The sequence below is a fragment of the Diaphorina citri genome, unplaced genomic scaffold (assembly GCF_000475195.1).
Source record: "Diaphorina citri unplaced genomic scaffold, Diaci psyllid genome assembly version 1.1 scaffold670, whole genome shotgun sequence".
In the NCBI taxonomy this organism is placed as follows: Eukaryota; Metazoa; Arthropoda; class Insecta; order Hemiptera; family Psyllidae; genus Diaphorina; species Diaphorina citri.
In genome coordinates, this window is record NW_007378103.1 from 138,525 (window position 1) to 154,660 (window position 16,136).

The 16,136-nt window shown below is 37.5% G+C and overlaps 1 protein-coding gene across 1 annotated transcript; it reads left to right on the forward strand.

Moving 5' to 3' along the window:
- Nucleotides 1-4,705: 4,705 nt before the first annotated feature.
- On the forward strand, nucleotides 4,706-15,922 carry LOC103511063 (E3 ubiquitin-protein ligase Nedd-4-like; the record flags this gene model as incomplete). The annotated part of the gene is made up of 5 exons (XM_008475774.1): nucleotides 4,706-4,770; nucleotides 5,403-5,568; nucleotides 5,811-5,972; nucleotides 13,959-14,054; nucleotides 15,800-15,922. Coding segments are annotated over exons 1-5 (612 nt in total), but the record flags the coding sequence as incomplete, so codon positions are not given.
- Between the last annotated feature and the right edge of the window lie 214 nt (nucleotides 15,923-16,136).

Sequence of the window (16,136 nt, forward strand, 5' to 3'; positions counted from 1 at the left end):
TAACTGTGACGTTACAAGTAACACTGGGGAGGAAAAAGTGACTTTTAGGGGAAAATTTCAAACTTTTCGATCGAGTTGATTAATAAAGAAGTTTTGTGCGTCTAGTAATCAAATGTCTTAGTGGCCGAGCGGTTGGGTGTGTGTATTTATACTCCTCTACTGTGATGATAAGTGGGATGGATGGGGGTTCGAATCCCAGCGAGGTCATTTTTTTTTACATAATTTTATCATTTAAAAATGCTTTATGAATGGCCATAATTACTTTTTTCATAATTTTATAGTTAAAAATTACCTATTTCATAATTTTATAGTTAAAATTTATGAAAAAGGTTTAAAATGCAATTTTTAGGTAGGTACATATATGTATAGGATGGTTCTTTAAGACTTTTGATATGATGTATCACAAGTAGGGGGTTCTCATTTAAAATTTTAAAGTTGGGCCCCCTGGGATCGATCCTGGCTCCGGATAAAATTTGGCGACTGTTTCAAAAAATGGTATTTGAAAAGATAAATCACTACCCTAAATTTCAGCTTCCCATCTTTAGCCGTTCAAAAAATATTCAGGGGTCCCCGGACTTTTGAAACACTCTGTATACTTACTCTATAGATTTTGAGAGGAGCATTGCCGTATTGCACTTAATCCAAAGTGACCAAAAAATAATGGAAAGTAAAGAATCAGAAATATTCAGCTAAAAAGTAACAACTCGGTAGGTATTTCAGAATTAAAACACATACGCCTTAACAAAATAATAATACCTATAATGTTTAAATGCCTTTAATTATAAATAAATCAATCGAGAGTGTTGTTGTGTTCCACAACATACATACCTACTGATTAATGAGTGTTCATGATTATGATTGCTAATTTACATGTTGATTGTCTCTGATTGATTGATTTTTTTTTTCAAGGCCGCAAGACGCAATTATTGACCTGCAGGGACCTTTAATAAATACTAAATACCTAAGTGACTTTAGATACCCCCGCAGAAAGAAGTCTAGGGAGGTAAAATGAGATTAAATCGAGGCCATTTTTCGTCACCACAAAACGAAAAATGACACGATTTCGACTAGGAAAATGCACGCGCAAAAGTGATAATTTGTCGATTTTATTATGCTAACGTGGTTATTATTATTATTTTAATAGGTAGCTGTTCTAAAGTGCAATTTTGAAATGTTGGATCCCCTCTTGTATGTAGAATAGTAATAGACAAGTAATCTAGTCTCTGATGTCTTCTGTTCACATACTTGATAATTAGAGCAAGGAATAGGAATTGTGATGATGCATAAACTCTATTACTCATAGCACACTGTGCTAGCCATTATACAGGATTCATCTAAAGTCTAAACCTACCTAGGTACTCCTACTTATCCTTGATAAATCCATCTATTTAAACTAAGTAAGTAGACACTAGAGGTACTTCTAGGCTAGTTGAAATTTTACCTCAGGCATCCTACCTGCTTTAATTTTCTAATAACAATTATTATTGATAAGTTTATGCCTGTCTATAAATAGCCAACCACCCATGTCCAAGTGGAAATAACACTAAGCTTGTGTGATGGAGATAACACTAAGCTTGTGTGATGGAGATAACATTTAGCTTGTGTGATGGAGGTCTTTGGGAGTAACAAAATTCATAGTGAGTTTGTGCTTGGATTTTGGAATGCTCAATCTGAAAATAGTTGAGTAGATGTAACTGAGTAGTGACCAGTGGCATCATTACAAGTCAAATAATAGATAATAAAAAGACCAGTGATGATTCTAATGGTAGCCATACAAGCTCAGACTGTCAGAACATGTGTGATAGAAAAAGCTTCAGACCTAGGTTTCTTAGATGGTCTGACAGACCTAGACAGTCCAACTGTCTGACAGTCAGACCTAGGTTTCTTAGATGGTCTGACAGACCTAGACAGTCCAACTGTCTGACAGTCAGACCTAGGTTTCTTAGATGGTCTGACAGACCTAGACAGTCCAACTGTCTGACAGTCAGACCTAGGTTTCTTAGATGGTCTGACAGACCTAGACAGTCCAACTGTCTGACAGTCAGACCTAGGTTTCTTAGATGGTCTGACAGACCTAGACAGTCCAACTGTCTGACAGTCAGACCTAGGTTTCTTAGATGGTCTGACAGACCTAGACAGTCCAACTGTCTGACAGTCAGACCTAGGTTTCTTAGATGGGACAGTCCAACAGTCAGATCTAGGTCTGTCAGACTGTTTGAGTGTGAGTGGTGGCCATAGTGATAGAACGAGTAGGTACTTGAATGATTTTTCAATTCATACCTATACTGTATCATGAAATCTGTATAATCTTCCATTCACAATATCAGAACTAGGTCTATACTAGGAAAGCATTAACTGAGGTTTTGTATTTTACTTTCCTTGATGTTAAGGATAGCCTGTATTGTATGTTTGTATAATCCATTTGGTATCATCATCATACAATTACTATTTATAATTTCATATGAGATAAATCCAGTGGTGTAATCTAAACCGACACAGACCACACGAGTCTCATGTAAGCAGTTGCTGCATTACTACAGACAGGTACGAAATAAAAAACATTAAACCACTCTTTTTTCGTCTTGGAAAGAAAAAACATCCCTTACATTTCTTCTTCGAACACTAATAAATAATTTTCTGGGTTGAATAGGAACTTGATTGAATTATAATGAAGCCATGATCAGTATGATTAATAAGTAATATCTTATATCGACACTTATGTTGTACCACGCAGTGTGTAGTATGGACTGTACAGGCACTAGTCGCTTATCAGTTAGGTATCATAATTATGTTATGTTCTCATTGATTCGAGGTGCTTTGTCTTGGTATCTGAGCGCACAGCAGTGCCTCAGGCCAACTTCCACTTATATTTGATTCAGAAATTGAGTATTCAAAACTATTCAAAGAGACAGTGCAGCCTCCATTATGGGCACATTGCCTCGAAACATCAAAACTCAAAACAGCAAGATACGATGCAAGAAGTGTTCTACATATTTATGACTGAGACGTTTTCCCAAGTTCCAGTAAACACGCTTGTGTATCTTTAGGGTCCACGCACACTTATCCGCACTCCGCAGTCCGCACAGTCCATCTCTGTGCTTAGATAAGTGTAAGTACTTACTGTCGTGTATTTGATCCAATGTAAAATATTCGTATTTGATCCAAAAACAAAAGTAAAGTAATATGGAACAAGCTAGATGTAAGGTGACGGAACGTATACGTGACAGATCAATGTGTGTGGACCTTAATACAAACACATAAATTCAATAGGGTTTTTAGCCATAGAGGGGCTTCCCCTAAAGATGGACTATTGAAACCTACAGTAACTATTTATTGTACGCCACTGGTTTCGGAGATTGAAGTTATCTCTAGGTACCTACGCTTCTAATTGTAGTAAACGGGGGGTATTTACTAACATGTATCTATCTAGTGCTAATGTTGACATGTAGCTATGTATATTGTAGATAACATAGGGAGTTGATGTATTTTAGGTAAGACACATTCAAAATACAATACAGGGTGTTCATACTTAGATAACACAGGGAGTCGATGTATTTTAGGTAAGACACATTTAAAATACAATACAGGGAAACGAATGGTTCACTGAACGAGAACTCGCCCAATGAGCAAACAATATCCTTTAGCTGTGATGTCCGCAACTTTGTGCCCCCCCAGCCCCCACTCACGCTCAGAATGTCTGAACTTGTGTGGTGGAAAAACCCTCGGACCGAGGTCTGAAGCACATCTGTCCAGATGTATCAGAATCGGACCAATGGGGTTGAGTGGATTAGAACACATCACATGTAGGGCCCGTTAGGATTGAAACCTACAGTAACTATTTATTGTACGCCACTGGTTTCGGAGATTGAAGTTATCTCTAGGTACCTACGCTTCTAATTGTAGTAAGCGGGGGGTGTTTACTAACATGTATCTATCTAGTGCTAATGTTGACATATGTAGCTATGTATATTGTAGATACCTACTTAGATAACACAGGGAGTTGATGTATTTTAGGTAAGACACATTCAAAATACAATACAGGGTGTTCATACTTAGATAACACAGGGAGTTGATGTATTTTAGGTAAGACACATTTAAAATACAATACAGGGTGTTCTGGAAACGAATGGTTCACTGAACGAGAACTCGTCCAATGAGCAAACAATATCCTTTAGCTGTGATGTCCGCAACTTTGTGCCCCCCCACTCACGCTCAGAATGTCTGACACATCACATTCATGTACTTAGGGCCCGTTAGACACACTTTACTTGTTAAGCGCCTAGGTTTACCTTGCCCTTGCTCTTAATGTCAATTCAATTTCAAGACATTTACTGATGAAACTTTGCCTTGAAACAACAAGTTGAAGAAGAAAATGAAAGGCCCTCTCTTAGTGGACTTAAAATTTCACGATAAATTGAAAAGTCTCTCCTCCATTCTACGATCCTGCCTCGGTGGTGTAGTGGTCAAGGTGCTCGCCTGGTAAACAGGAGGGCGTGGGTTCAATCCCAGTCGAGGTATGGAATTTTGTCCTCAATATAATTTGAGAATTTGACCACAATAATAGTAGTAGCCTACTGCTGGAGTAAAGGGACTTTTCAGTCCTATACGAGCAGTATAAATAAGCACTATTATTATTGTTATCCTGCGGGTGTGTGGCTGTCTCTATCTCTAGACTCATGGGCCGTTAGCATGTCCATCCCGTAGCATGTCTCCAACCACCTTACTGGACGTGCTAGGACGTGGTAATGATGGTGACTTGGGTGGTAATGAGTAATACAAGCAACTATCTGACCTTGGAATGCTGATAACTCATATGTAAAGAGAAATAAATATTATACCTTGACAAACAACATAGCACAACAAACATTTTGCAAACTTTGCATGAGGACCAAAAAATCTTGAATATTACCGACTTTCTTTCCCCCCCTTCTTTTTCGTTATACACTCACCTGTAGTTTTTTTTTTCGTAGAGCACCAAAGTCCATTTTGACTGACTAGTGAAATCTGCTAAGATGGTCAACACAAAATGGATACAGTGGTTACTGTGCCAAGATGAAGGTTTGAAATTTAAAATAGCAGTCCTATTTTTAGGAACTTCGTCAAACTGTTCTCATTAAACTGTAGACAATTTCGTCAGGATTCCAAACATAGAAAAACTTCATTTTGGAAAAAATAATAATAATAACAAATGTAAATGCAGTTTCTTTGTGTTATTATGTCACAACTTTGGTGCTCACTGCAGCATCGTAGGATTTTCCCAATCTTATATTATAAGAACGAGATCCATTCACAGTTCATAGTTCACACACTGATCGCTCTATCTCTAGAACCATCTTATATTATAAGAACGAGATCCATTCACAGTTCATAGTTCACACACTGATCGCTCTTTGTATTTTCAGTGCCAGATCCAAGGTGAAAGGATTCCTGGAGTTGTACCATGCATATTTGAGACTTAGTGATCACGAGACTAACTTGGAGGTATCGAGACATAGGGAGAGTGCTGATCCAGACTCTTGGATTATAGTGGATGCCTCCACTGAGTCCATAGTGGAAACTCCAGCCCAGGTAACTAACAGCTTCGCCATTAAAAGAAAAAAAAAGAAAAAAAAAAAGAAAAAGAAAAAAACAAGAAAAAAAAATGTCTTCTATTTAAAATGTGTATTTATATTTTAAATAGAAGACATTGGTTGATTTGACATTCTGTGTGCAGCAAACATTCTTGAAGCAAGATGGATTCAATCGAAAGTTCTTTACATATTATGTATACTGTATATATTAATAGATACATATGTATATTGTGATTTCAGCCCCTGTTCATAGGCGGTGTTGAACAACAAGGTGCCCTACCTCCTGGTTGGGAAGAGAGAACCGATGCCAATGGTCGTACTTACTATGTCAATCATATCGCCAGATGTACTCAATGGGAGCGACCCACTGTTCATCATACAATGTCTAGTAATAACTCTGCGGTAAGTAATACTATGTTCTACCTACTCATTAAACACAAGAGATAACTAGTGGTGCCGTGATCTGGACAACTCGTCCCATGTACTTAGTGGAACATGAAAAGATTGTTGTAAAAAGAAAGTAATCAATAAATCTATTATCTATATAATCAAAACTTTGAACTCACACCGTTCGTTCAATCCTCTCCACCCCGGTCCATTAGTGTTTGGACTCTCGTACCCCCCCCCCTCTAAAATCCTAGATACGGCCCGGGGCGGATTTTATCCTGATGGGATAATGTTCGTTCTCGGAACGGCTGGCTTTCTCCTGTCCTGTCTTTCTTCTCTCTTCGATTTCGGGACGATAAGACCATAGCAGTTACCGTTCTCTCTGGCAAACCTCACACAACAAACGATTGCGTAACGAGGGACAAGAAAAAAAGTGACAGCAAATACTCAACACCCATGACATCATCCCTAATCTACCGAGAAAGGCCGCTGTTGCTCATTTTCGAGTGCTCACTGGGCATGACTGTTTGGCTGAACATCTCCACCGCTTTGGTCTAAAATCTTCTCCTATTTGTTCCTTATGTTCCTTAAACATAAATTAAAAATTAAATTAAATATCTGGCAAACCAGAATATTCAATCTGCTACTTACTTTGTTTGTTTCAGCCCGAGGAGCCTACAGAGCAGATTAGACTCCGCATCATTGCAGGACATTCCTTAGCTAAAAAAGACATTTTTGGTGCCAGGTATGTATGTTTCTATCTTGGTTCTACTATGATACAATTAGTCTAGACCTAGACAGCAATGAAAGCATATTCAATCCACCAGTGCCAGTGTTTCCAATGGAAATTTATAACATTTGTGTCTGACTTAGTATACTCTGTCTATTGGCAACTCAATAGTTGAGCAGTAATAAAAGATTGATATATCATATGTCTGATTGTTTCCTGGATGGGTGACAATCTGAGCAATTATGTGCTGTTGGCTTTTCTCAAACCCAATCAGGCTGGATGAGGTTAATTTTAGGAGGCAAGATTTTTTAAAAGATGAAACCCCTATCATTAAAGACTTGGTAATCATAATCATAAAGTGATGTTAAACTTCTATCAAGCCAGCCTAGTTAGCTTAGTTGGTAGTGCGTCTGCCTTGTAAGTGCTAGGCCGTGGGTTTGATTCCCACCCGGGGCGGATTTTATCCTGATGGGATAATGTTTGTTTTGTGTGTGATGTGATTCACTCCTCGCGTCTTGTTTTCATACATATTCATCTTTATACTTCATACCTACATTACTTACCTACCTACCTACCTAACAAAGATTAAATACCTCTGATAAATCGCATGTTGCTGACTTTTCCTGGGCCTCCTTCAGGCTTATGAGAATATGAGTAGGTAGCTTTTCGCCAAATTAAAGAGTAAAACCTTCCATCATTAGAAATCTCAGCAGTTATGCAGCGACGTTAAATTCATATCACACTCATTTTTCGCATGAATGACCTTATTATTATTATTTTTATCACTGCATGTTTTCAATCAACCATGAAGTTAATAATGGGGAAATAATCTGGATTCTTTTGATTACCTCTACATATCTTCTACCACTGTAAATCAAACGAATTGGAGATATTCAAAACACACTTTAGATTCGATGGACCCCCTGATATTATCTTACTAGGTATTAGCTTCATTCCGTCTAACCAATGTTTTGCACGAATGCTGTATGTTGCATGCTGCATGATAAATGACCCGTATGTCAGGATAGACCTGAACACAGTCAATGGAGATCAGACCATAGATTCCGCCCTCACCAAAACCAGGAAGAAGGTAAGAACTAAAGGCCCACTCTTGAGGTAATTCTTTTTTTTTACCTATTGGGATACACTTAAGGAATATTGGGATACAAACCCGCGACCTTCAGATCAATCGGCCCCTGAGGATAAAAATTAAAACAAGGTTGTCTAAAAATCAACTGGGTAGGTACCACTTTTTTTATAACCTTCTGAACAGTTTTTATTTTTGAATCCATAAAATACTTTTGAAGCTTTTTTTTATATTTTATCAAATCCTCAAAAAAGCAAAAGATGATTTTGGCATAGGTCTGTTTGACGTCCATTTAAAATTCTCCGGATTGTTTGAACATTAATGGAGGGATGTCGAAGATAACGAATGTACATTGTACATACCTAGGAAGAAAGAAAAACGGGTGTGAGAAAATTTAATGTGTGCTGAAAGACCAATGTTGCCAAACTTCGAGGAAAATCATTTCGGTGATTGTGATGCTCTCTTGGGAGAGGAGGGGGAGAGTGAGGAAGAAGAAGAATCGCAGGTAAGTAATAATGGCAACATTGTAAATCACAGTAAGTAATTTTGGCAACACTGTAAATCATATGTATCCTTGGTAAGAATCCAAACTGACTTTTTCATGAATTGGACTGTGGTAAAGGGTCTGTTATGTACAAAATTAGTAATATAATCTATGTACTGTACAAACCAAATAACTATAACTTATGTTTCAGAGTATCGATACTGCTGACAGTGGAGGAGGAGGAGGGACACCCACATCAAGTGTTACGAGTTCCGCCACTGATAATAATAATACCACCACTTCTACTCGAGATGAATCTACTAACGTTGGCACTGTAAGTACCTACAAACATTTGTATTAAAACGACAAAATGATGGAAAGTGAATTTTCCACCTTGGAAACCTATTTTTCGGAGTTTTAACTTCAGATTGGGATTTTCTACAACTTTTTACGTAGGAATCGATCTTTTATTCATAATTTTTATCCAAATGCATTTTTTTTCTTTTTTTTTTTTTTTTCAAAATTATCAGGGGTGGGGCCCACGGGAATTTGAAATCTTAATATTTAAGAACCTCCTAGGTTTAAACACGCTACATAATGTACATATGTGTTGGGTAACTATCTCTATCTCTGTCCTAGGTCCCTGAGGAGCAAGTACCGAGTGTGCCATTAGACAGTGAAGGTCTACCTACAGGGTGGTCCATACAGGCTGCTCCTAACGGCCGAGTGTTCTTCATTGATCATAACCAGAAGTCAACAACCTGGGTGGATCCGAGAACAGGTTAGTGAGGATTTTTTTTTCTTTTTCTTTAAGAGGTTTTATCACCCCAAATCCGAAGATAGGACAGGATGAAATCCGCCCCGGGCGAGAATCGAACCCGCGGCCTAGCGCTTACAAGACAGGCCCTACCCTCCAAGCTGACTGAGCTGGCAGGTTTTACTCTTTCATCCGGCGAAAAGCTACGCGCCTTCTGTTTATACATATTTCCTTGTGATCAAAGTTTGCTTGTAGTGTTTCGTAACACTGAAGATTTTGTAGGTAGGTGTTATTATTATTAGTTTTTTGAAAACAAAACAATATTTTGTACAAAGGTATTCCCTAAGCTACAATTTGCTTCTGAAAGATCTAAATCCTTTCTATTCTAGGTCGGGCGAGTCCGATGCCGAATGCTAAAGTCCCCGGTAGCAGTGGTACTGATGCTCAGCGCAAGTCTGTTGCCTCTGAGGATGAACTGGGTGCACTCCCTGAAGGATGGGAGGAACGGGTGCATACAGATGGGAGGATATTCTTCATAGATCACAGTGAGTAACGAACCTGGAAAAACTGGAAAAGTTATGGAATCTGAAAATCGGCCAAAAAATTGAAAATGTTCAAATTAAATATCAAGTTTTTTTTTTCCGAATGGAAAAGTCATGGAATTTTGCCACCCGGTCAAAAATTAAGAATGTTTAAATATCAAGTTTTTCCGAAAAACGGCCTGCGGCGCATTCCCCCTCATATTCCTTGACGTTCTGCATATTGCATATTTTGTTTAAATGAAGGGGGTAATCTTACTGATTTTTAAGCATCTCCGCCCCGTAAATGTATGGAAAACTCATGGAAATTTTCTGTAATAGTCATGGAATTTCATTCTGTGAAAAGCGTGTAAACCCTGTACTATGTAGATAACTATAGGTAGGTACTATATATATTATATATTCATAAATATTATCCCCGACGCCCGACCCTCTTTTCCAACTGCTTCTGATATTGACTTCAAATAGTGGACGTACGTGTCCATTTATTTAATACGTACGGGAAAAAGTGAGGAAGAAGAAGATGAAGATTTTTGTTTTCCAATAAAAATAAATAAATAAATAAAATAATAATAAATAAAAACATTTTTGTCTAGCTTATTGTTATGCTTACACCCTCCTCGAATATAGGGTGTACCTGAACTCATTTTATAAAACACATATGTATAAGAGACCCTGTATTTTTTTTATTAATTCATTACATAAAGTACATTAAAAGAAACCATAGGAATCGCATGAATGAGTTTGTAATCTTCATGGACAGATAAAAAAAATATTCAGATTATTTACTTCTTTTCTTTTTTCAATGTAAACATGGTACACAGATTATATTCCTGTTCTTAACCATTATAGATGTACTGTTACTTCATTGTAATATATCTTCAGCTTCAGGTAACTGTGTGGTGATTGTTTTTGATTTCAGACACGAGGACTACACAATGGGAAGATCCTAGACTTTCCAATCCTCAAATAGCCGGCCCTGTAAGTACACAGAACACCCTATACAAATTATTGAATTCTCTCTATACAGGGTGTCCACCAATGTATGACTCTCTCAAATTGCTCAGAATCTGTTGGAATTTTCAAAAAAAAAAAAAAACATTTTTCTTTGATTTTTGCAAAGAATTTCAATAATGCCAAAAAAAATGGGTTTTTTTATTTTTCGAAAATTCCAACAGATTCGGAGCAATTTGAGTGGGTCATACATTGGTGCACACCCTGTATAGGTAGGTACTTAAAAAAAAAAAATCTCATATTCAACATCTTTTTCCTAGCATCATTCAGTTGTTTTTTCCCCAATGAATAGAAGTCATTATACAATAAGATTGATATTTTCTGAGATAGTGTCTGTAGTAAATGTATGTATTTGCCCGGGGATAGCAGCTTAACTCCAAACACAAAAAGCCCACTCCGAGGCTTAGGTGTAGGGGCGAACAGCCCTAAAGGATGCGTTAAGCTACTACGAATCTGCTTATATTCAACATTTTTTTAATATCTGCCGCTCCGACTGTCAGACAGAATTAGATGGTTTGAAGACCAAAGTAGGAATTCCACCACACACTTTCCGGCACGGCGGTCCGACAGTAGAAGCGTGAGAGTGACTGGTTCTGGGTCTAATCTGATGTGTCCTATTCTCCAGACATTGAATCCAGTATGGAACGAGGAGTTTATATTCCGAGTGAAGCCTAGTGAACACAAGCTAGTGTTCCAAGTATTCGACATGAACAGACTCACTCGGGATGATTTCCTAGGCATGGTGGAGCTCAGTCTACTTAACTTACCCCGGGAATCAGACGGCTGTGTTATCCACAACAAGAAGTATATTCTCAGACCGAGGAGGTAAGTTGAAACCCAAACCTATTCTAGCGGCTTCACAATTGTGGAATGAGATCTTATCTGTAACAACGGATGTCTTATTGTTCCAAAATTGAAGAAATTAGAACAACAGGATAGGAGAAAGTCATCTGATTGGGAGACCTTAAACAAGGATTATGACAGCCTTGCTAAAGAAATAGCCAAGGTTGAGTGCGCAGGGCATCCACTCGTAAAATTTTTGTAGCCAAAACCAAATGTCAGCCCAAAGCAATCACTCTAGGGCTAGTAGAGAGGCTGATGAGAAAAGCCGACCTCGTCTGAACACGGGAAAAGGCGAAGAAAAAGAAGATAGGAGATAGACAGCCGTTCCTTGAACGAACAACGAACCTTGTTTGTTTAGGATAGAGTTCTCCCGGGCAGGAATAGACAACTCGACCGGGGGCTACATGGCATGCATTCGATACAGAATGTTTAAATATCAAGTTTTTCCGAAAAACGGCCTGCGGCGCATTCCCCCTCATATTCCTTGACGTTCTGCATATTGCATATTTTGTTTAAATGAAGGGGGTAATCTTACTGATTTTTAAGCATCTCCGCCCCGTAAATGTATGGAAAACTCATGGAAATTTTCTGTAATAGTCATGGAATTTCATTCTGTGAAAAGCGTGTAAACCCTGTACTATGTAGATAACTATAGGTAGGTACTATATATATTATATATTCATAAATATTATCCCCGACGCCCGACCCTCTTTTCCAACTGCTTCTGATATTGACTTCAAATAGTGGACGTACGTGTGCATTTATTTAATACGTACGGGAAAAAGTGAGGAAGAAGAAGATTAAGATTTTTATTTCCAATAAAAAATAGATAAATAAAAAACATTTTTGTCAAGCTTATTGTTATGCTTACACCCTCCTCGAATACAGGGTGTACCTGAACTCATTTTATAAACATTTTTGTCACATATGTATAAGAGACCCTGTATTTTTTTAAACAATGATTAATTCATTACATGAAGTACATTTAAAGAAACCATAGGAATCGCATGAATGAGTTTGTAATCTTCACGGACAGCGAGAATCGAACCCGCGGCCTAGCGCTTACAAGACAGGCCCTACCCTCCAAGCTGACTGAGCTGGCAGGTTTTACTCTTTCATCCGGCGAAAAGCTACGCGCCTTCTGTTTATACATATTTCCTTGTGATCAAAGTTTGCTTGTAGTGTTTCGTAACACTGAAGATTTTGTAGGTAGGTGTTATTATTATTAGTTTTTTGAAAACAAAACAATATTTTGTACAAAGGTATTCCCTAAGCTACAATTTGCTTCTGAAAGATCTAAATCCTTTCTATTCTAGGTCGGGCGAGTCCGATGCCGAATGCTAAAGTCCCCGGTAGCAGTGGTACTGATGCTCAGCGCAAGTCTGTTGCCTCTGAGGATGAACTGGGTGCACTCCCTGAAGGATGGGAGGAACGGGTGCATACAGATGGGAGGATATTCTTCATAGATCATAGTGAGTAACGACCGCAGGTTCACGGTTCGAACCCTGAATACTACAGGGTTTATACGCGACCTGGAAAAACTGGAAAAGTTATGGAATCTGAAAATCGGCCAAAAAATTGAAAATGTTCAAATTAAATATCAAGTTTTTTTTTTCCGAATGGAAAAGTCATGGAATTTTGCCACCCGGTCAAAAATTAAGAATGTTTAAATATCAAGTTTTTCCGAAAAACGGCCTGCGGCGCATTCCCCCTCATATTCCTTGACGTTCTGCATATTGCATATTTTGTTTAAATGAAGGGGGTAATCTTACTGATTTTTAAGCATCTCCGCCCCGTAAATGTATGGAAAACTCATGGAAATTTTCTGTAATAGTCATGGAATTTCATTCTGTGAAAAGCGTGTAAACCCTGTACTATGTAGATAACTATAGGTAGGTACTATATATATTATATATTCATAAATATTATCCCCGACGCCCGACCCTCTTTTCCAACTGCTTCTGATATTGACTTCAAATAGTGGACGTACGTGTCCATTTATTTAATACGTACGGGAAAAAGTGAGGAAGAAGAAGATGAAGATTTTTGTTTTCCAATAAAAAATAAATAAATAAAAAACATTTTGTCTAGCTTATTGTTATGCTTACACCCTCCTCGAATACAGGGTGTACCTGAACTCATTTTATAAAACACATATGTATAAGAGACCCTGTATTTTTGAACAATGATTAATTCATTACATGAAGTACATTGAAAGAAACCATAGGAATCGCATGAATGAGTTTGTAATCTTCACGGACAGATGAAAAAAATATTCAGATTATTTACTTATTTTCTTTTTTTATTTAGATTTATTATACTTTTCTTTTTTTCAATGTAAACACGGTACTGTCCTGCCTTGGAAGCCAGCAATGACATTGTAGGTAAATATTGTGAAGCTAGTAGTCAAAAAACCCGACATTTGCAAACAACAACAACAACATAATTTCTTGAAACTAGGTGTAAGTACATACATTTTCAATTTTAAAATATTTATTTTAAATAGTTCTCTATTACTTAACTCTTCTCTATTTTATTTTATTTCAGGTGGATTTTGCAGCAAGTGAGTTTCAGCGTCGGTTTCACATTAGTGCAGATGATCAGGAGCCCAGGCTAAGGGATAGCTCTCTCAATTCTAGCTCAGTAAGTAACTAATATCCGTTGATCAAATGTGAAAGTTCTTTTTGTGTGGTACCTAACGAGATTTTGTAGAGAATTCTTTTAAAACATTGTACCAATAGAATTGCTGTGACGTCAACGTTTATTTGATAAAAATCTGTAACCTCGGTGTAAAATATATTTTCTTTGATAAACACAGCCACTCCGGACCTGCCATCTAACCTATCTTCTCTAACTATATTATATCCTTTAAAATTGACGTACTTACCTGGTTTGAACCAGGTCTCTGAAATCAAAGCTAAATGTATTTTTTCTGACGTCAACATTTTGTAAAGTGTGAATTGGAATGTCTATTCTCTTAAGAACGCAGCCCTGGTAAGACCAAAAATAATATACTGGGAATTTTCAATTTTTCTAGAAAACTAACCTACCTGTTTCTTTTTTATTATTATTATTATTATTATTTTTATCACTGCATGTTTTCAATCAACCATGAAGTTAATAATGGGGAAATAATCTGGATTCTTTTGATTACCTCTCCTTACCTTCTACTACTGTAAATCAAACGAATCGTCAGTAGAAATTATACATTACGAAGAAACAAAGTTCGAACAGAGTTGGGATTAATGCCATCTATGGACTTAGTGAGGAATTAGAAGGCGGTGTGGGAAATTATTGAACACCTAAATTAGAAAGTGTTTTGTCTCTTTTTTGGTCCTCTGGGACTTTTATTACTGGATGGACATGCTACGACACAGACTCAGAGACTGTAGCACCTCTAATCACTTTGAACAGGAAAAATGTTATAAGATAAGTTTAGGGGAAATTATTATGTAGGTACATACCCCTGATATTATCTTACTAGGTATTAGCTTCATTCCGTCTAACCAATGTTTTGCACGAATGCTGTATGTTGCATGCTGCATGATAAAAATGTATTTTTCGTCGTAACAAAAAACTTTCCAAGCTTCGCTTGTTGGCCACAGCTGACCTAGCATTCCACTGAAGTATTTTAAGGCTAAAACCCACCATCGGACTCGGAAAATGAGTCATTCTTATTATTATGTGTATTGTACATGGTATTAGTTAGTTCTTTTTGTATGATATCTGACAGTGCTTGAGGGGAAATCTTATTACTACCACCTGCTACAGAGTTTCTAATAACGTTACATATAAAATAAGTTAATTTATCGACGCTTTCAAATTCCAATGCGACTTTTGTTTCGTCATTGGATTTGGCGTTGAGGCAAACACCATTAGGAAATTGATTAGGATTGTACTGATACTCGCGCATTCTCTCCTGGTATTCTTGCGATTCGTAATAAGCTGGCGTTTTGGGCGACTCCTGTCGCATCCTTTTCTTTGGGGCTCTCATATCTGGTGTTGTGGGGGCGCAAATTGTTGACTTTACACTCGGTAGAGGCAATGTTGCCAAACTTCGAGGAAAATCATTTCGGTGATTGTGATGCTCTCTTGGGAGAGGAGGGGGAGAGTGAGGAAGAAGAAGAATCACAGGTAAGTAATAATGGCAACACTGTAAATCACAGGTAAGTAATAATGGCAACATTGTAAATCACAAGTAAGTAATAATGGCAACACTGTAAATCACAGTAAGTAATTTTGGCAACACTGTACATCATATGTATCCTTGGTAAGAATCCAAACTGACTTTTTCATGAATTGGACTGTGGTAAAGGGTCTGTTATGTACAAAATTAGGAATATAATCTATGTTCTGTACAAACCAAATAACTATAACTTATGTTTCAGAGTATCGATACTGCTGACAGTGGAGGAGGAGGAGGAACACCCACATCAAGTGTTACGAGTTCCGCCACTGATAATAATAATACCACCACTTCTACTCGAGATGAATCTACTAACGTTGGCACTGTAAGTACCTACAAACATTTGTATTAAAACGACAAAATGATGGAAAGTGAATTTTCCACCTTGGAAACCTATTTTTCGGAGTTTTAACTTCAGATTGGGATTTTCTACAACTTTTTACGTAGGAATCGATCTTTTATTCATAATTTTTATCCAAATGCATTTTTTTTCTTTTTTTTTTTTTTTTTCAAAATTATCAGGGGTGGGGCCCACGGGA